Genomic DNA, 22,517 nt, shown 5'->3' with positions numbered 1-22,517 from the left:
CGGAGACTGCTACCGGCTGCGTTCTTTCCCGGCTGGGGCTTTGCTGGGGGGCGGGTTAGGGGTGTGAGAGGAGATCGCGGCGGGCGGGAGCCGGGGTGGTCACGGTGGGGAGCCTGAGGGGCCGTGAGGAAGGGGCTGCCCCCGACCTGCGGAACCCTCGCCGGGCCCGGCTTTCTCTTGGCCGGCAGACGCTGTCGTACTTGGCGAGTCCTGTAACTTAGCGAGTTTTGCATTTCCACTTTCAGCTGAATAATAATGGCAGCTTTAGCTGCTGCTGCAGCTTCTTTTGCAAAGTTAACTTTGCTATATATGCTGGAAAATCTATTTAAAAAAATTGAAATAGTAAAATGAAACAGGAGCTGACATGTTTCCCCTCTACAAGAGACAAATACATAGTAACTTACCTCATTTTAAAAAAGAAGTTGTCAAAGAGATCACGGTCATGTTTTTCTAATGTGTAGTTTCCATTTTTAAGGGTATTGCTTTACTTAAGATCAAATGTGAGTTTGTTTCATCAGCACTTTTGCTCTCACAGAACCACAGAATGGTTGGAGTTGGAAGGGACCTCTGGAGATCATCTAGTCGAACCCCCTGCCAAAGCAGGTTCACCTAGAGCACATTGCACAGGGTTGTGTCCAGGCGGGTTTTGAATATCTCCAGAGAAGGAGACTCCACAACCTTCCTGGGCAGCCTGTGCCAGTGCTCTGTCACCCTCAAAGTAGAGAAGTTTTTCCTCATATTGAGATGGAACTTCCCGTGTTTCAGTTTGTGCTCAGATAATGTTGAGGAACTATGTAGTTCAAGCTGATAATGCAGAACTTTCATAAACCAGGACTTTATCATATTGTAGCGTAAACCAAAATAAATAAAGGATGTTTGTTGTGCTATGCTTCTTGCAGTATTTGAGCTTTGTTTGTCGTCTTAAGCAAAAACTACTAATATATATTGCAGTAGCGAGACAGTTCCAAGGAAAGTATTTTGTGTCTTGGCTTTTGTTACTTTGGCGTCATTTTGAATGTAGCTTTTTATCTAGTGAAACTTGATTTTGTAGCTTGAAAGGATTAAGAAAAGAAAACTGGAAAAACATGAAACACCAGATGAAATAAGACAGCACCTTTGTAGAAATGTCCCTAGGGTCGTGCTGTAGACATCATTGGTACTTGTGAAAACAGGTGGTTTATCAAAATATTAGTGTTGTTAAAATGTAACAACTTTTAAAACTTCTTGCTGCAACTCTGTCATGCCACTGTAGATCAACAGTTACTTATACTGATGAAATTAGCAATGTGAAACTTTGATTGCTTGGCCTCTGCTTGCCCAGGAAACCTGGCTTATAGCAAACTGAAGTGGATACTCAGAAATGACCAGCTGAGCTCCCACTACTCCAGTAGCTGGTAAATCCATCTCGGTGGATTTATTCAAGCAGCATAGTTCATAATTTGTTACAGGCTGTTAACAGTGGTAGTCTTTGATCATACCTGCTTTTACAGGGCTTTGTTTGGTGAACAGAGAGACCAGGAAGAGAAAGAAGAGGGGGCTGTTATTTACATCTTAAGGCATTGGCTCCCTTAACTAAACCTTAGTGTTAAAACTCTACACTTGGAACTTGGACTTTTCTGGTTTTATATATACATAAAAACACACACGCAAACACATATACATGTAGCCTTGGATATTATATTGTAGTCTTATCAATGTTACCCTCAAAAGGTCTGAGTAGTAGTTTCCTACTACTCAGTTGTAGTTTGACCCCAGCTGGCAACTAAGCACCACACAGCCACTCACTCGCTCCTCTCCCCCAGTGGGATGGGGAAGAGAATCTGGAAAAAAAGTAAAATTTGTGGGCTGAGATAAAGACAGTTTAATAGGACAGAAAAGGAAGAGAAAATAATAATAATAAACGAATATGAAAAACAAGTGATGTACAGTGCAGTTGCTCACCACATGCTGTCTGATGCCCAGCCTGTCCCCAAGCAGTGATTGCTGCCTCCCAGCCAGCTCCTTCCAGATTTATATGCTGAGCATGATGTGACATGGTATGGAATATCCCTTTGGTCAGTTGGGATCAGATGTCCTAGCTGTGCCTGCTCCCAGCTTCTTGTGCACCCCCAGCCTTCTCGCTGGCAAGGCATGAGAAGTCCTTGAGTTGGTGCTCAGCAACAACTGAAACATCAGTGTGTTATCAACATCATTCTCATACTAAATCCAAAACACACCACCATACCAGCTACTAGGAAGAAAATTAACTCTGTCCCAGCTGAAACCAGGACACCAGTCTATATACTCACTTTCCATAAATACCACTAGAATGTTACAACAACTTCTACAGTTTCAAACTTCAGTTCCCACTGTTAGAATTTCACGACACTTGCCAGAGCACTGGAGAGACTTCCCAAGGTTAGAAAGCTTTAAACACTAGCAGCAGCAAAGACTGCATTAGTGCCTTAAGGAAGAGGAAATCCGTGCTCTAATGTTACTGTGTGCCTGAACTTCTGCTACAAAGTGTGAAACGGACTTCACTCACTGTTGATAGCCCATTAGCGATATTATGGCCATTGTTTTTCTGATGGGTTTCGTCCTTGACTGTATGGTGAAGCTAGAAAACTTAACTGGATGGTGAGAGCTCTGATAAGAGAGGCAGATTAGGGTTATAGAGATCAGAGCTAATTGGCAGCTTCTTTGCTTCAGAATGAACGTGAGAGTTGCGCCTCTGTAGCCCTTGAAGGCAACAGATACCAACTTTTGCTGATGAGAGGTACTTCTGCTTCTTTCTAGTTAAATCAGTTTGTTGCTGAATAACATAATCTTCACTTTTGGCTATTACAGTGATGAACGTTCAGTTAGAGAGGTGATAGGCCGAGAATAATTTTCTGAGGGAACAAAAAAGAACTGTATTACCCAAGGTCATTCTTTCCAAAACACATTCACGAAGAACAGGATGCAAAGTGTGTGTACAAGTAGAAAAATAGTGTCTGTTACACAGTGAAATTCACTCTGAACATGACAGTAGGTCATAAGGTGCATAGCTTTACATATGGACCCTTTGCAGGGTTTGTTGATTTGCAGATATCTACTTAACAGTCCATGTTGTTACTCTCATATATGTTTATTTGGATTTATCAAACAAGTGGGAATATCTAGAAATTCTCATACCCTTGGAAAAAATAAAATTTAGGTTTAACTTGTTTTAGTAAGCTAACAGAGGAAATCCTTTTCCAAATAAAGAATTCATTTGCTTTCAGTAAAGCAAATTATGTTTCTTCCCAACAGTCTTGAGAATAAGTGAACAGTTTTTTGTGAAAGCCAATGGACTGTTAATGAGGGCGTTCAGAGAGCTATGGGGGTCTTTAAGAGAACAGTTTGCTTTTAACTTGCTGTCTTTGGTGCCAGAGATTATTCCTAAAGCAGCGGTTTCACATCCTGTCTCTTGTGCGGGCTCTAGTGCTTGTCTGACCCTTTCTGAGGCTGATCCAGTGTACCAAGTTGTCAGCTCACTGTGGAGAAATAGCTCTGTTTGAAAGAGTGCTGCAGGGAGGTGAGCACGCCACGGCCAGTGGGTAGAACCTGCCTGTCTGTTGGAGAGACCTGTCCTGTGCAGCCAGCTGGAAATACTCTCGGCGATAAAGGAATCATTTGTTGTGTGAGGTGGCGGTTCTGGTCGTTCTTGTCGGCAGAGGAACCAGGGGCTCCTGACGTTTGCAGCGATGTGCCGTTGCTTGAGTTGGCTGTGACGGAAGTAGTTTCTGTCTCTGTAGCGCTGGTGATGTGGTATTGAATACATGTTTCTGTTAATTCTAGTTTTTTTTGCCTGCATGAACGAATTCGAATCTCTCTGTTATAGATTCAAAATCATTTTTTTCTTTGGAATCACTTGAATGCTTATGCTTTATGTGTAGAAACTGTTCTAATACTATGTGAACTATGGATATGGTCATATTGTGACTTCTTTGTCAAAAAACATTCATATTTTAATGGTTGGTACCTTTTGGAACTTTTTGTAGAAAAACATTAACTTTTAGAGATTTCAGCCAAGAGCAAAGATAGGTGATTCAGACTTGAAATTGCATATTTTCAGTATTTTTACATCAGTACTTTAAGTTGGTATTTTTCTAACAGAGACCTATGATGTGTATCTGTTACACTCTTGCAGGTTTGCTGATGGTGATTGATAGAGAAATAATTAACACAAGAGAAAATCCTAAACTTAAATCTTCTATAAAAATGGACATTTTATGTTCATTTCCTTAATAGAAGTAAAAGTGTAATGGTATTAAAGGAGGAGTAAAGGGAAGATACTACGCATCTGTCAATAAGCAAATAAAGTCCTTGATTTTTATTTTTATTTGGTTATGTGTTTAAATGCTCTGAATAACCAAATGGTATTAAAATAGACATCTGTTCTTTCAAGGGAGAGGTTTACACTCACTTCTTTGTCCACAAGACGTCTTGCAATCTTTAAGTGTAAGAAAATGTCAAAACCAGAGAATAAAGAAGGTGCGGGACCTATTGAAATATTCCTGAAATTGAAATTATGAAAAAATAAATAGAAAATGTCTTTCCTATTGTGCTGGACTGTAGACTTCTAAATGGATGGCCTTATTCAGCTCAGGTAGCAAACTCACAAAATAGATGTTTCTGTTTATTATGATGGGTGTTTTTCCTTTCCATCAAGAGCACCAAGGAATATTCGTGTTAGGTTCAAGAGTAGCAAATGGTGCGTTTAAGTCATTGTTAGACAGTAAATCTCTTCTGCTCAGCCTCCATTTAGCTTGTTCAAAACTCAGATGGAATTTTTCAATTTCAAAGTCTCCACTTTCAGGAAGATTATCCTTAACAATCTATATGTAGTTTTAGTGATTACTTTTTTTAGGCAATGTAGTTTTACTGTGTCTATTTCCTAGAAAACTTAAAAATATAATAAGATATAATTTGGGGTTTTTATAACATGATCAGGCAGATGACATTCTTGTTGCGTTTTCTGGTGACCTCTCAGTCTTCATATCTTGCATCAGATTAAATCTGTCTTTCATCCTTTTTCAATTTATTTTGGCTTTGTTTTGCTACGTAGCAAAGTTTCTAGAATTTAATTGTATAATTTGTCTTGTAAATTTGAGTTCTTTAAGCAGTAGTGTAATAAGCTTTATGTCCTTGTCAGCAGATATATGCAGAGTCTGTCGGTCTGAAGGAACTCCTGAGAAACCCCTCTACCATCCATGTGTGTGTACTGGCAGTATTAAATTTATTCATCAGGAATGGTAAGTTCTGTGTTTGTGGGGTTTTTGGTATTTTTTTAATAAAACACATTAACGTGTTTCTAAAAACACTGCTTCCTAAGTCTTTAGGTTAACTAGTAAGAAAATCAAATTTTCAGAGGAAATGTGTTAGGGGTTTTGATGTTTTTTTACATGATCGTTCATTACAGTTCACAATGAATTTAGTAATTATATATGAAAAGAAAGTACTGATAATTGTTTGTGTTTAGGACTACAGTTCTGTGCATATGTCAGCTTTATGAAAACTAAGCAGAAAAGTCAGTATGTTGCAGCTTTTCTGCTCACTTATAGTTGTGAATAAAAAGAACCTCTAACCTCATAGCAAGAAATAAAAATACCCTGGTACTTTTTGGTCATTTTGAGTTTGTTGTTTGATCAGGGAAGTGCTAAAATTAAAACTGTAATTCTGGTCTATAGCACACATTCCTTTTGATGGTATTTTAATAGCCATTCTTTCACAAATACAACAGTTCTAAATCTTAGGTGTATATGTGTCATGTCTTTAAATATTTTTAAGGATTGGTGTCACTAGTGGGTGTCCATGTCAGGATATATGCTTTGAGTTATTAGCCTTTTCAATAACGTACTTGAAGAATGTACTTTGTCAATAATATGATGTAATTGAAGAGTCGCTGTTGCTCGTAGTCAGCTCAGCTTTTTCACTTTTTGAAACTTACTTGGTGGCCTAAAGGGACTGAATAAACATGCTAATTTAAGTCCTGATTGATAGTACCAATATCCTGATTTATGTTTGAAAACAGAATTGGTGTGTTTTCCTTAATGGAGGGATAAGGTGGAGGGATGTAATAGCATATATTAATATGATCATTTTTTATTGCAGCTTAGTTCAGTGGCTTAAACACAGCAGAAAAGAATACTGTGAATTATGTAAGCACAGATTCGCTTTCACACCAAGTAAGTACTTGTTTTACTGCTCCTATTTTTTCAGAATTTCTTTTCCTTTTTTCTCTTAGTATGTATGAAGTGATTACTTTTCATTCAGCATGATAGATCTAAACTTGTGTTTTAACTTCTGTATATTCTTGTTTGAATTACAGTTCTTATGCATATTATTGCAGGCTGTGTGAGTTGTTTAAATAATTAATAATCTGTTTCTTTCATAATCTTACGTGACCCATAAAAGAAGTACTATTCTGTACCTTTCCTGACTGCCTCAGTCCCATTCTTTTGTTGCCAACATTACAGTGTATGGCATGTTTTCAGCTTCATTGATGAATTTAAGTGTTTGGAAGTCTGAACGTTAAGGTGAAACCACAGCAAAATTTGAATTTGAAAAACAGGTTTCAGTTACCTTTGAACTGTCCGTCTGCAACACTACCACATGACTTCTGTCAGTTTCAATTCAAATGGTTTTCACAAATAATGCAAATGATAATTATTCCACTTGCATTTCAGTCAAGATACAGTAACTACCCACTGTCACATCGCCTTTTCTGTTCAATTCAACATAATAGATTCAAGTTAGGCAGCTTATGATCAAGAATGACTGTATCTTTATATAGTTCCCAGAGGATTCTTAATTACATTTTAACTGATAGTAGTAGAAATAAGTGAGGTCCTTTGGCTTAGTGTCAGGCTAGGCTCATTATTTAGTATTGCCAACTTACTGACTGTTGAACAGGTAAAGTGGTTCTTGTGCTACGTATTTTTCTCATTAGATTTATTTGTGCTGATTTATTCTTTACAACTGCTGAACTCGGTTCTTCGTGGTGCGGATTCGTAATTTTTTTTTTTAAACTGATGAGTATCTGCACTGTAGAAGCTGTCTTGAGTTGGGAAAGACAACGAGGTTTGACTGTTCTAGGTGTGTGGTACAAAAAAAAAATCAAAGCTCCTTTTCAAGGTAGCCGGTCCCAGTTAGAAGGACAGGGCGCTCGTCCCATCTCCTGCTCCCCTCTCACCTTTTTTTGTTTTTTTTTTAGTAGTTTTGTACATTGTTAGAGAAAACCGAGGCTAAGGAGCCAGGTGGTTTAGTTCATGTATTTTCTGTTCCAAAAATCCTGTGATCCACCTTCCTTCTATATATTTAACCTCAGTATTTTCCATTTCTGCCAACAATTGATTAAACACATCAGACCATTTTTTAAATGATCGTCAGTGAAATGTACAATATTAACTCTGTCTTATCACTGTGAGAACAGTATATTTTATGTTGATCACAGCAATGCTTTTAGGTTATTCTTTTTAAAAACTACAGACTTGTATAAGAAATTTAAGAGAGATGTCATCTGCTTGTAGGTTTTATTTTTTAAACATTTTTATAAAGGCATTTTATCGCTTCTGTTTGGAAGCTTTGCAAATTAAGAATGGTCCCCAGTTCTGGAGCTCCCTACAAGCTAATTAGCCAGTTTTAAACTCTACAGAATTTAGTGTGCAAGACCAGAAGACTGCATTTCAGTGATTTACTAGTTCTGAAGAAGACTTTCTAGTTTTGTATGAAAAAAGAAAAAGACAAAAGTGTGTAGTGTTTTCCTTAGGATATCGAAAAAAGAGGATGAGAAGTTCTAAATGAAATGTACTTTATACGTGTGTTACTATTGCTACTAGAAAGCTTACCAGCTGCCCATATCAACAGAGGTGTTCCTGCGGAAGTTTAATCCTTGACTGACATAGCTGTTACCAGCACAGCTTTTAGTGTAGTTGCAGATTACGGCCACGTGAGAAAACCTAATTGAATTACTGTGGCTTAACAAGGTACCACTTTTCATAGGAGCCTTGAAATTGTTAATAGGTGAACCTCTTTCTTCCCCGAGTAATAAAGTACTTCCTTCACATTCAGCCTATAGCAAAGGTCTGCTTATCCTCCTGTCGCACACTGGCCACTCCCCGGTTGGTAATGTTTTTAGCACCCTCAGTTGGTGATGTTTTCTTCTTGGTTTTCCACAGCGTAGTGTGCTTTTTTTCTACCAGGCTGCACACAGTGGTAGCATGTGTCCGGTACCTAGCACCAATTCCTCTAGCCCTCTCTACCCAGCGTGTCTTGTTTCATTGTTTCCCTTGTACCCAGCACTCATGCAGTTACAGTTTCCCTAGCTTCTCTTATCCCTCCTTATTTGGAAGATAATGTGGATGTCCAGTCTCGGAGCTGGGAAAGAGTCACAGGAGATGGAGAGAGAATGATAAGGCAGAGATGGGATTGATGTATATGCCAGTCATCCAAAACGAAGTTGGATCAGGCCTATAACCATGCCAGGTTTAAAGCACTTTCAGATAAGTTAATTCACCATGGGATATGGTGGAATAAACGCATGTATGTAATTAGTATCTGTGCTTCAGTGGACAGGCACTAAGTTGAGAATAATAGTGCAGTAATACCAGCAACTCCTCGTTTAGTTTAGCTTGGTTTGCTTGTTAAGGCTGTTGAGGTCATTCTGTCAAAAATGCTCCTTTGCTAGTATATAACTTTTTGTGTATGGAGTATTCATAAAATATTCCTAGTGCATATATTCTTTAAGCCCTTTACTACCTTTAAATTTTGTAACATCTTGTGACTTCTTTAGTGCCAGAACTACTAGGTTAGTTACTGTTTGTAAGGAAGGAAGGGAAGAGTAGAAGGTCCAACTCGCATGTTGGCAGGAGTATGAAGGAACTGATTTTTCTTTTGAATAATAGCATCATTCTCTAAAAATATTTAGTCATGTAGGCAAATGGCTCAATTTGCAAATACACACTTTGGAGCTCAATTTTATATGTTTTAAAATTCATTCCTTTTCTGCAGTTCTTCAAGCTATGAATCAATACAACTATTAAAAAAAGTAGCTTTGGACTTTTTTTGAATTACGTCAGGGTGCTTGTTCACTTTTAACTCACACGTTTTCTTTCTGAGTTTTTAAAGAGCAACTGCTCTATATTCTTTTCATCCCCACACATGCACTTTCCTTTGTCATGTGCTAGGATGCACTATTCTTGATGTCACACTAAACATTCGTAAGCACTGACCCATGAAAGAAGGTGAGGCTGTATTTCCCATGAGAAGATAGTTTTCAAAACTTCTCTTTTCCGTAGAAGGTAACATTAACATAAATATTTTCAAAAATATAAATATGGAAGTAGACTAGCCTGATCTTTGGCTGGAGATTGGGATGGGTTCATTCCTCTGCTTCTTAAGCAACTGCATTGCTGGTAAGTGGTCAATATGATGTCACAAGCTTAGTTAATACAAAGACTGTAAAATGGAAGGAAGTCACGTGGGTAGAATGTTCTTCAGTTTATAAATTATTATAATTTGAAATAAGCTTTTGATTTATGCATGCGAAGTTACTAATGCAAGGCTTGCATGCACTTGGACCTCACTATTTGTATTGCAATTCTGGTTTGTTGCTGTTCTTCCTCTTTCTTGTTGTTTGCCACCTTTGTTAACGTGTAACTGTTAATGTGAAAGCTTGTTGGATCAGGAACTATTTGTTCCTGTGAATCATTTAGATTGATTGAGCTCCTAAGCTATCCTATAGCACACTGAGATTCTCCACATTAAATACTTAAGGTTGTTTTTTTTTTTAATTAATCCATAAGCCTTGATACTTTTTTGATCCTCTTAAAACCTTCCAGATATGACTAGCATATCTAGCTTAATGTCAAAGAATTCATGGTTCATAGATTTTAAGGCAAAGAAGAATGAGTATGACTGAGATAATTGTAAAATATTAATTTATATAATAATATTTTCAAGTAACTTGTGCAAAAACCATCACTTAGTAATTGCATGTTGTTTGTAGTAACACTTAATAATTAAGTTCCAAACTTTTGGATCTTTAATTTTGTACAAAATGATCTGTAAGAAGCTATGTAATTAAACTGAGTGACCCATTTTGTTGGGCTCATCATTCGAAGTAATTAAGATTTTATTGACGGATATAATGGGCTAATTTTTTTACCTGTTCATTTTTACAAACTTTAATGCAGTAGGTCCATAGCTTCAGCATTTCTAGAAAGTCTAGTTTGAAAAAACATAAACTTCTGAAACAAAGTACTGCATGGTGGCACAGAATTCAGCACGTCTGCTGCCAGCTCCAGGGTGCAGAGTAAACATGCGGATGAGATACACAAGTATCATTTCATATGTTTTGGTAGACCTGTGGCTTCCGTGAGAAAGGGTGACGTTTTTCTCCTTTTACTTTAGATGTCTGGAGCAAAGTCTGTACGTCTCAAGAGTGTAAAACACAGAAACATAGAATGGTTTGGGTTGGAAGGGTCTTTTGAAGATCATCTAGTCCAACTTAAAGAATAACTCACAACCCCTGTTTTACCAAACTAGTGCTTTAACCCGTGAGCTGTAAACCACTTGGTTTTTACGTATGAGTTAATATAGTCTTATTTCATGACCAGTGCACAAGAATGATTGAGGTGCTGTATCAATGGCTTGCAAGTGTAATAGTAAATAGAAAATCTGTGGGTAGGAGGACTCAAAGTGTGGAGATTCTGTGAAGCAGGCTAAATGACAGATTTACCTAATCAAAGAAGAATGTTTTGCTTTCTTCCGCAGTAGGCATGCACCTGTGTAGGTCGTGAGCAAATAAACAGGCTGACTTGAATGGGGAAAGAGTGAGCAATTAAATAGGGTACAGTTGCATTGTGACAGCTGTGGAGAAAAATAATACTATTGAAAAAATTCAACCTTCATAATAAATAGTGGTTGGGGGGTTTTGATACAGCGTATGTCAGAAGGCTGTTGCTTTTCTAGTGTCTTTCTGCAGCTCTGCTTCTGTCAGTGAAAAGTAAGATGGTGCACTATAGGAAGGGACTCATGGGAGGCATGAAATCTGTGGGTATAACATAAACTGGGAAAATACATTTAGGGTCTTTATTTCCTTCTAGGGGGAAGATTTGCATTTTCAAAATGCTACTGGCCAGTAACATGAAAACTGTGGCTAACTTTGTGTTGTATTTTATACTAGTTTGTAATGTTCTTATATCTGACTTCTCCACAAATGTTTGCATGCTTCAGGAAGTATCCACTTTTTACCCTGTGGCAGAATGAGCCATAAATTGGGGAGATAAACATATTTAAACCTGCACAACCTGTTCTCAGTCATTGGGAGTAAGCCCTTAGGAGACAGGGCAAGTCTTGGACCATGGCTTTAGGACAGATTACACATTGCTGATGATTTGTTGTGGAGGTGGGTTTGTACAGGGATTCTGCTGCCAATGTGGGACAGGAAAGAGGAGCAAGAGAATTTTGGGATTAGGAAGAGCCTGGTGTTCTCTCTATTGGTCATTTTTTTCGGTTGTGTATCTGGCATTTATATCTACAGAGAGTGCTAGTGCTCCTGATATTGCTGCTTTCTTTTTTCTTCTTTTTTCTTCTTTTAATACAAGCAATGGAAGTGAAGTCTGGAACTATCCAGGTTTGCTAATATTTATAATTATCATTACATGTTACATTATCAGAACAGAACATACAGGTATTCAAAAAGCCCCTGTTATTGCTCAGAAACTGCTCTGATGAGAGCTTCTTTCTGTAATGCCCATGTCACATCTAAATATCTCTCCTATCTCCTTGCAAGGGAAATTGTGTGGGTAGTATAGTTTTCATTTGGATTAAGTTTTAGTGCTTTGAAAAGATTGGGAAAGAGAGGTTAGATTGAAAGTGTTTGTTTCATTTCTTCGTAAATTTGGTGGGAATTATAGCATTCAGCATTCCCTGTTGTGTTTGCCAAAGTACAGTTGTGTGATGTTTGTACTAAATAGCCTCTGAGGAAATGGGAATGATAAGAAGGCTTCCTGTAATAAACTTAAAGGTATCACTTTGGCAAGCTAGAGCATTGGGAACTTTTTTTTCCACTTTCCTGTTCTGGATTTTTTTGTCAGCTGAAGTCTATTGACAGCCTGTTTCCCTGGAAGCTACTAATCATTATTGTCTGCTTTCTTCCTTATTTTTTCTAGGAATGAAAATTTCTGAATACAGCTTTGTGTTTTTCCTACCTTATTTGTGTCAGTGTAATAGCAGATTTTTGTCCTGAGCTATCTGCTTTGGAGAAGCAAAATTAATATTTATGTTCCTGAAACAGTTAGGCTTAAGGCGGGGGGGAGGGTGGAACAAAAACCCACCTCCAGAAAACAACCAGCCAAACAAAAAAACCCCACCCAAATCTAGTATTCACAAGTAAAATAGCAGTTACACTGCATAGGTGTGACACGAGTATCCAAAAAGCTTTCTAGTAGTTTTTCCATGGCCTGGACAGCTCAAAGATGTGGAACTAAAGGTCACTCAGCTCAGCCAAAGTCTGTTTGTTTGAATTTCATGCTGTAATGGAAAAAAACTATTGCTTTAATTGGCCTCTAGTAGAGAGATTTTTATTTGGGGGGACTATGGTAAATAATGCAGGAAATTGGTTTCTCAAACTGAGTTAGGAAAGTTTGCTGGGATGGGAATTAAGGGATGGAGGAATGAGGAGGAGGACAAGTGTGCAAAAGGGAACGAAGAGGATGTGTGCTGCCGTGGCAGGGGTCAAAGTCTCAGGCCTCACAGTGGTAGTGGGGAGTGGATAAAAGGGGGTGGAGTGTGGAGGGAAAATGCCATTAGATGACAGACACCAGTGGGGGGATTAGCTGTGAAAATCACTGGCAGCAAGGTTCAGTGCTGCAGTGTGCTTGCACACCAGGGCTTCCCGTTGTGCTGGGAATTTTTGCATTTCACCCACCCAAATGCTGTAGGGCATAGAAGGGCTTTCTCTTATCATCACAGTGTAAAGCTTCTAGTGGTAGAAGCTTTATATATTTTGAGGTGTGGCAAAGCAGATGAAAACCAGCAGTCTTCCCCCTGCCCCCGCCCCATCCCCAGCTCCTGAAATCGTCAAAAATCACCAAACTGTTAAAATTAGGGGGATGTAGCTTGTCTTCTCTGAGTAGTAGCTACATTGTGCATTTATTTGAATACTCTGTTGTAATCCTAAAGCCTTTATAAAAATGAGTATGCAGAGGTGCAAACATTTATAACCACTTCAACTTTACTGAGTTAGGATGGGCATCGTTTGTTACGATCCCCTGTGTGAGTGTTCAGTAATTCCTGAAAGATGCATTTTTTTAAAAAACTTCAAACCCTCCCAACTTCCCCCTAACACATAAATCATTAATGCAAAGTTAATGTTTTCCTTGTAGCCTCTGTTGCAGTTCTAAAGTGTTGATCAAAATGTGTGTTTTTGAAAACAAAAAAAAATAAGCCTCAAAGTATCTGCTGAGTTCAATTTTGTCTGAGTGATACCATAAATGTGTAACAAATATACTCTAGGTAGGTATTCTTTTAGCACCCTTAACAAAGGTCTGCTTGTCTCCTCTGATAATTTTCCAGAATGTTCAGTGTGAGCTGAGAGATCATTAGTAAGTCTTCAGTTGGCATTTTCTATGGTACTACCAAATTGTATACTAAAGCTGTTTCTATAATAAGAAAATTGTAAATTGGTAGACAGTGTCAAAATATGTTTGTGTCCTGCTTTCAATTTACTGCTCTATGTTCTCACAGCTAGGCTTCTCTACTGTTATATTTTTAGTCCTTTTTTTACGAGTTCCACTTCCTCGCCAAGATACCTGACAACTAAGCAGCTTTGAAATTTAAAACCAGTTACTACTTGTCCTATGGTTAGTGTTTTGTTGTTACTTTATGTCTAATGTAATCCACATGTTGAAATGCACCAAACTCTACATTCTTTGTCTACTTCTCCATGTTGATACTACTTTTCTATGTTCTTGAGTTCTCTTTACAATACAGAAACTTAGGGAAATATCCCTTGAGAGAAAAGAGGAGGTTTTTTCTCCTGTAGAGGCTTCCTCTCTGAGATTAGTAAAAGGGTGGGTAGGAATGTAGGTAAAGGTAGCAGGGATGTTTGCTAGAGAAAAGGGGAGATACAGGTAGATTGCATAAAGCAGTGTTTCTCAGGCTTTTAAGTCAAAGGACTGTCCATGAGAAGGAAGGAAAATTTTCTCTAGTAGTTCTTATAAAAATTGAGTTTCTTTATGTAGTTTAAAGTATGGGATGTTTTAAAAAATAGTGCATTAATTAAATGTGTTAAAGTCTTCAAGCTCAGCTGTTTCCAACATAATTGTTAAACATCCAGGCAGCAACGTCTTTGTGCAACTCCTAACCGTAGTTTATCTTCTTTATTCAAATCTGTTATTAATACTGTGCATTACCACTTCTTGACATCCGTATAAGTGTGTAGAAGCTAACTAAATGTAATGAAATTGTTAGAGATAGATGTTTTCTAATTGTTTGCAAAAGAAGCAGCATTGTCACTGTTTTTCTTGGCTTTTGAGTAGGGACAGATATATGTAATATATAGGTGTTGAATTTAAAAAGTCAAGGAAAGCATTATAGACTTTATGAAAATGTCTATACAGGGTGAGAGATTTACATTATTCTGTAATAGAAGTGATCTTAGAAGAAAACTTGCATAGTATGAAATAGATATCTGTTGAAAGTAAAAGTCATTCTGTGTAAATTTCAACGTCTGTAGATACTTATTCAGTTCCCTTCAGTTTTTCTGTCAGTGTAGTGCTTTCGCTTTGCTGATTTTTTTTTTTTTAATGCTGTTGGATAGCAAGCGGAATCTAAATTATCTAGCACAAACAAATTTACAGTATGCAAAATTGCTAATTGCTCTTGTTCCTTGTGCTCTTTCCTTGAACTAGGTTTATGAATAACAGACAGGGATATCTTTGAGGTAGTGCTGAGTGGGAGGGCTGCTGAATTTAGAATCTGCTTTTTCTTGCAGGCTTGAGCTTATTTTGAGATAACCAGAGTTTACAGTTGATAAATAAAGCTATTAAGAAAACTCCTCTAAATCAAAAACTAGCATGGAGTTTATCAATTTTCCCATTCCGCTCAGTATACAAAGTAACAAATGTCATGTGAAGCTTTTTTTGTTATTTGTTTGGGGTCATCTCTTGGGAATTTGTAAAATCTGCTTATTTTTCTAGTAAGCTTTTGCCAAATACAAACATTTTGTAGTTGGCAGGACTTTTGCATAAATGCTTCTTTAAAGGAAGAACTATTTCATAAGTGCCTTTTCTACACAGTTTATTCCCCAGATATGCCTTCACGGCTTCCAATCCAAGACATCTTTGCTGGACTGGTTACGAGTATTGGCACAGCAATACGATACTGGTTTCATTATACACTTGTGGCCTTTGCGTGGTTGGGAGTAGTACCTCTTACTGCATGTAAGTATTAATTTTTTGTACCGTAATACTCTTATACACAGGAAAATACACCACTTCATGCAACAGAGTTTTGTGAGACCATTGTGTGTTTATTTAAAACAATAATCGTAAATTCAGAGACATTATTTCACTTATTTTCACTCCGAAGTTCTAGCTATTTGACTCTTAAGCTAGTAGTACAATGCAGGAAGGTGTGAAGAGGTAGGAGAAAATACGTAAAAGGGCTTTTAAACTTCTTATTCCAATAAAATGCCTCTTTTCAATTATGTTCTTTAAAATCTACATGGAAGTTTTTATTTGATACCATTTATTAATATGAGGATAGAAGAATTGTCCTGGTTTTTCTCACCATTTATAAACTAAAGTGCAATTTTTTTTTAGTATGAAAAGTGAAATTCATTTACAGTCATACATAAATTAATTAGTAAAACTCTTAAAAAAATCTTAAACAAAGGCCTATAAGTAGTAATTTAACAGAAAAAGAGAGCACACATTTAAATTACTGTAGTATTCAGTTTGAAATTCACTTTTCAAATACAAGTGGAAGGAGAACCATTGATGTTTCAACAAGCTAAAAATATAGAGAAGATGAAAAAAGGCAATAGGCGTATAGTGTTCAGCCAAGGAAATGATTGGCAGTGCATCTTTACAAGTAGTAATATGCCCCTTGAACAAAAGAGCAGGGAGCCGGTAAATGAATCTCCCTAGACAATTTCTCAGTATGTTCTGTGCTTTTATTTGTAGCTGGCAGTGGCTTAGTTTGAGAATAGCACAATAATGGCATCAGCTATACAAGAGTGATCCTGTTTCTGCAGCCTGTCCTTCCTGTGCAAGAAAAAGAGCTTTTCTGGGCATGGGGTAAACAAGATTTAACAAATTGCTCTGCCTTAAAACTAAAAAATATTTCAATTTTCTTCCTTGGGTTTTTAGGTGAATCTTGGTTTTCTGCCGTTGTCTTTCAAAATGCAGACGTTGTACACTTTTCGTACTAAAACTTTCGAAGCAAAGCAAAATCATATTCAATAGATTAATTAAGGTAGTTATGTTTCATAACTGTCCGAAAACATGATGCTGGCTCTTCAGTAATACTGAAATGTTACCAGAAGTCACCACCTACAACTTAGTTATATAAGACTTTTTTTTTTCCCCACTAATGTAATTTATGATTTTTAATACTCTTTTACTAAGCCAGTATAACTGACATTATTTTGATTTACAAGTGACTGTTCTTTGTCTTAATTTCTGTCTCTAACATTGCACATGTACCCCTGTTTATGGATTCTTTTAAGAATTAATCTACTGTGAAGAGTTACATATTTGCACAGGAATTTATCCAACATCATAGAGCCATTCAGTCTAACAAACCTTGAAAAATCCATTTACTTTTGAAATTTGTCAAGATCTGTCTTGTGGATGTGATTTTGTATATAGGTCTTGTCTTCTTACATTAAATCCCTTTAAAGTAATCTTTAATTTTCTGTAATATTTAAATACTTTTTCATGTAATCTTTTGCCTTCCCTGTTTCTGTCATATGGCTCACATAATTGTGTGTGACTGGCTTCACAAGGAAGTATTCTTCTCATTATTTTCTATCTGGAAGAAAAAGGTGCAGCATAAAAAACTTGTTAAACATACCAAAGGAGATGTATGGTTGTTTATCCCATTGCGGGATAAATTCTACGTTATTTTTTGGTACTTTCACTTCTTTATTGCATGCCCATCTTATGTGGTTGAATAAAAGGAATGTATCTCTCTGTGCATACCCTCAGCCTAATCCCAGCAGGCTCTGATATGGTGTTCCTATTCTGTTAGCACAAAGCATATTTACACTGGTGGATGAAAAAAGCCAGTTACACAATCTGCTATGATCTGTCCAGAGAAGTAGGATTAATTGGGCCAATTTAATCCGAAGTGGTTTTATTCTCTGTGATAACTATATTTAGCTGCATGGTTCCTAGATTGAAATACCTAAGGTACCTATACAGTACGTGGAGTAAGAAAGGTGTGCACACTGAGGAAAGTGAATGTGTACACTAAAGCAGTAGGAAATGCTAGAGTGGGAGTTGAGTTGTCTGAAGTGCCTCCTTTATCTCAAATTTTAGAAATGACTGTTCACACACTGATATTGCACATGAATGTATTTTTCTGGAGTGATTCAGTTGCCATTTTTTTTTTAAAACAATATAGCTGAAGAGAATGGTTGTATGCACGTTTCATGTAATTGTGTAGCGGTTAAAATAGTAGAGATGTGTAACAACTGCTTAAATTGGCGTGAGTAAAGTATGAATGGAATTGCGTATGTGAGCACCAGAAGAACCAGCAGAAGAAGGGCTAAGAGGAGTATCTGCTGTTTGCCAAAGAGCACTGTAGATGTGATTGCATTCAATCAAGACGGAGAACAGACTAAAGATAAGGTGTGAAAAAGATGCACAAGACGACTGGAGTTATAAGATATACAGATAAGGAAAACAGGAGAACTGTGGATTTTGCCTCAGACTCAGGAGGGATGAAACAAAATAGTGAGGCAAAGATCCCAAATGGCATCCACTGATGAACAGTATGAAAGGCAGGTCTAAAATCAGTTCATAAATGCTAATCAAGAAGAATCCAAGAGATATGATGAGGATTTACTAGCTGGTGTACTTTGTCTTCAGTGTTGTCCACAAGTGATCCTGTCCAGACCACTTGGGCATACATGTCTTAGTGCTTGTATGAGAATGAGCAAGTGAAATCTGGGAGGAAAAATAGCTTGCTTAGAGATCAGTTTGCTTAGAGATTTTGTGTAATAAAATCCTCTTCCTATTCCATAAAATCTCACAATGAGTTTGGTTACACTAGTTTCCTGCAAGTGTAGAGTAATCAGAAGTTAGAAGGCTTGTGTTCTTTGACCTTTTCAGCCTGGCAGAGTTCACAGCATTATCTTGCCCTTTGGAAGTTCCCCCACCATGTAGCTAGATGGTAGGCAGAGGCAAACTATTGAAACTCACTGGCAGCAGAGGATCAGTATCATCTTGCTAAATTTGATTCAGTGGCTGTTCAATGTAAAATGTGTAAGTAGTACTGACCACAATGAGAGTGAACATTTTCATTAGATCAGCTACAGCCATTGTCTCTTTTGTATTCTAACTTACTCTAGACCTTTGAATTTTGTATTGTTGTTTTGTATTATTTTCTGTCTAATGTCAGAACTTCAGCAGGAGGAGTGGATTGCACTGGGGATGTAAGTGTTAACTTCCTCCAAGTGCTATATTATGTCTTATATAATAGGTGAGCATAAACAGTAGACCTTTTGCACATTTCTGGTGGATTGATTCATGAGAGACAGAAACCTAAACTTGCTCTAAGTTCCAAACAGGTTTAACCAAGAGGTAACAACTGAGCTATTTATTCTAGGTCACAGAAACAGTAGCATGCCAATATGTACTTGGGTACCTATGCCTGCCTAAAGGGTACAATGAGAATCCTAAGAATTGCATTTCTGGTACGGGTGCCTTAATTCTTCCCTCATCCTGTTCTGAGAATCTGTGTCATCTTCCTGTGGAACTGAACCCAGTTTTCTGAAGTAGACTATATACACTGATAACCTACTTTTAAGATTATGTGACTGAAGAGTTGTGGTAAAAAGCTAACATTAACTAACATCAAGTATTAATCCATAAAACAATTATTTAAAACACATAATGAAATGGTGAGACTCCTTGCTACAAGACATTGTAATACCAGAAGTTTATACAGGTTCAAAATATGATCGAACAAATTAATGGGGGAAAAAAATCCATCGAGAATTAATTAGCACTGAGATATTATGGCCCAGGAACTGAGCTGCTTTGCGTGAAGCATATGAGAATGTATTGAGGAGGTATTGCTGCAAGTATCTTTAACCTGTTTCCATGTTCTTGCTCAGGCATCTGTTGGTGTGACCAGTGCTGGAGGCAGGTCTAGATGAATCTTGGGTCTAACCTAGTATGGCAGTTCTTACACTTTGAATGTATACTTTATCAAGAATGTTCATCTAAAATAAATACAGCTTTTTTCCACGTGGTTATATATGGTCTTGAGTTCTATTAGTTCACTGAAAGTTTAGATTTTTTTCCTTGTCATAAATTTAATTAGGACACCAGGTGCGAAGAGGGTAACTATGGTCCTTTCCAAGTGAGGCTATAACCAAAATCGAATTTATACCATGCTTCTGTTTCTTCGTGCAGGTCGTATATACAAGTGCTTGTTTACTGGCTCTGTGAGCTCACTACTGACGCTGCCATTAGATATTCTGTCAACGTAAGTACTTAAGCAGTTTGATACAAATAACTTTTCTAGTCAGATTACTGTGAAAATGGTTGATTTGGAACTTAGTGTCCCTTCCAGTTCTGCTTGTTATCTTCCATTATCTTACATGAGCAGCTGCCTGTTACCCTTTGCATAATGAGATGTATGGCCAACAGTATTACAGTAGAAATCATTTCACTTTGAAGTTCTGTTATTCACAGTCTTTGGAGATGGAAAACTGACCTTACAAAATGGGCCCTGGTTAATGAAGATTTGTATTTGATGTCAAGAAAACTTATGCTGCAAAATTACACTTAATAATTAAGAAAATGAATTTCCTGCAGTTTAAATTAGATGCCACATAGTAAAATATTAATATATATTGCTAATAATATTAATGTCACATTCTGTTTGCTTTGTTACATTTTAATATTTTTAATTTAATTTTATCCATCCTGAGTCTCTTATGTGATAGGGATTTTTTTTTTATCAGATTGCCTTCTAGCTAGCTGACAGATCTTAATGCTTCAATCACCATATGCTATTGAATAGTGTCTGTCTTTGTCTTTTTAAAATCAATTTTACTTAAAGAATCAGTAAATACCAACACACCAGAGTTTCAGGCTGGTCCTTACATTTTTCATTATCTTGAACTTGAGGAACTGAAACTCAGTTGGAGTAGAATCAGTTGCACATCAAGCAAATTTTGAATGACCGTCCTGTGCGGTTCAGCTAAGTCATCTCAGTTAGGCTATTTGATTTGAGATACCAGGTCGTGTTACATTTAATTAATTTTTATTAATGGAGAGAGGTGCTCACTTGAGATTAATAATAGTATTTTTCCTGTTATCTCCCAGTAAGTGTAGATTTTGGGTTTATGTTTGTAAGAAGAATCTGAAACAACTGAAGCTAGCGCACCTCTTCTCATGTCTTTTACAATCTAGGGAGAAAATAAAGGACTCAAGTATGTGTCAGATTTTAATGACATATGAAGCTGTGCTTTGGCATGTATTTCTTTGACAGAGTCAATTTCAGTAGCATCTTGTCTCATCTTTTTGTTTTGGACTTCTTGTCCCCATGGTATTCACTGTGCTGTGCAGGCACAAGTGTTTGTGCGGCTGCATGGAGAGCCAGACTGATACTTCTTTGGGGATGGTGAAGTACTGTGATGGCATATTTCTTTCTTACTTTAAAGAATGTATTGTAGTTGGTTAGTTTCCTGAGCAACTTCACTGTGGTCAAGGAGTAGTGCAAGGGTGGAAACAAGTGGGAGGGAGTACCTGAAATTAGGGATGAGGGTTACTTAAGACAATTTAGGTACCTCTTGCATTGCATGAAACCCTAGTTTCAGTTGGCTAACTCAGCTTTGTTTTGCTGCTGCTTTACAGTTATGTATGACTTGATAGATTGGGATTTTTAAAGTATAAAGAGAATATCTGGGTAAAAGACTACTCAAAATGTAGAGCAGTTGAAGGCAAACCCTGCAGTTCCATTTTTCGGTTAGGGCAGCTCAGCAGATAAAATGTTTCAGTGAACTGGATATTATGCATCTAGCCATTTAAACAGACCTTTTACTGTAGCAAATAATTTACTTAGCAACTATTGTGTTTCCTTTGCTATTCTTGAAGATTGTTTTTCCTGATAAACTACTCCTGAAGCTTTTATTAATATTGAGTCAGATCCTGTTTTGTAGGAATATTAAACAGTAGTAATTTCACAAACCAAACCAGAGGAACATAAAACCTTTTCCAAATTAGTGTTTATCTTGGCACTTAAAACCATTTGTACATAGGTGCATACAGCCTTCCTAAAAGAAACCTTATTTGAACAGATTTTTAAAAATTAAATAAAAATTATGTCTACTTTCTTCAGGTAGACACATAAATAAATTCAGCTTTTTACACAAATACCAATTTATTTGTTGATTTGGACTAGGAGGATCTGTTTGTGGTAGTTAACAGTGACTAAGTTTAGTCTTATTAGCAAAATAAATATTGTTCATTAATGTTTTTTTTTCTTTCTTTAACAGGGAGAACTTACTGGCTGACTGTTTGCAGGGCTGTTTTGTGGTAACATGCACTCTGTGTGCATTTATCAGCCTTGTTTGGTTACGAGAACAGATCGTCCATGGAGGAGCACCGCAGTGGTTGGAACAAAATCAGCAGCAGCCACTCAATGGTGTTGGACAACAAAATGAGGTGAAACTTAACTGTTCAGTAGTTCATGATAAATTTAGAAAATGTTGTTTTGTGAATAAATACATTATCAGAACCCAACAGTAATGTTATTTTATTGTAGGGTATCTTTATTTGTACGTTAGCAGAAGTTGAACATGTTCCTGTATAAACTCAGTGACACCACTGTTATGTTTTTGAAGTTCTGTAAAATGGAATCTTAATGGATTTGTTATAGTATAATTTTTGTAAAGTAACTTTAACATTGTTTAGATTCTTACGTCTGTATCTTTACAGGTTTTTTTAATTTTGTGCATATAAAGCTGAATTGTCAGCCATAGTCAATGAAGATGCAGCTTGCTTTTATTTTGTCTTTTTCATAAGTATTTCAGTAGTTCATGAGGTAACAATTCACTGTTCTCAGAGCAGTTGGAGATTTTGTTGAAACCTCTGAAGTTGGAGCTTCTCTGCCCTCCCCCCACCCCCCAACACGCACACATGCACCCCTTCAGTGCTTACAGGAGCCTCTGGGGCAGGAGAAGAGATTATATAAGCAATATATGCATGGGGAGAAATAATTAACATCTTGTTTTCTTTGGTAATAAATGACAATTTTTTTAAAGACAG

General features: G+C 37.1%; 1 protein-coding gene across 4 annotated transcripts in view; it reads left to right on the top strand.

Moving 5' to 3' along the window:
• MARCHF6 (membrane associated ring-CH-type finger 6) overlaps positions 1 to 22,517 on the top strand; it is a 56,697-nt gene that overhangs the window by 524 nt on the left and 33,656 nt on the right. For 2 of the 4 annotated variants that reach the window (XM_068396450.1, XM_068396448.1), the window contains exons 2-6: positions 5,159 to 5,255; positions 6,115 to 6,188; positions 15,306 to 15,449; positions 19,656 to 19,728; positions 21,746 to 21,914. In XM_068396450.1, coding sequence (XP_068252551.1) covers positions 5,159 to 5,255; positions 6,115 to 6,188; positions 15,306 to 15,449; positions 19,656 to 19,728; positions 21,746 to 21,914 — 557 coding nt within the window. Of the gene's footprint in view, positions 1 to 5,155; positions 5,256 to 6,114; positions 6,189 to 15,305; positions 15,450 to 19,655; positions 19,729 to 21,745; positions 21,915 to 22,517 lie in introns of all 4 variants that reach the window. The other 2 variants (XM_068396447.1, XM_068396449.1) reach the window with 1 other exon arrangement.

This window comes from Nyctibius grandis, chromosome 3 (assembly GCF_013368605.1).
Source record: "Nyctibius grandis isolate bNycGra1 chromosome 3, bNycGra1.pri, whole genome shotgun sequence".
NCBI classification, from domain to species: domain Eukaryota; kingdom Metazoa; phylum Chordata; class Aves; order Nyctibiiformes; family Nyctibiidae; genus Nyctibius; species Nyctibius grandis.
This window is presented reverse-complemented; position numbering and strand designations above follow the sequence as displayed.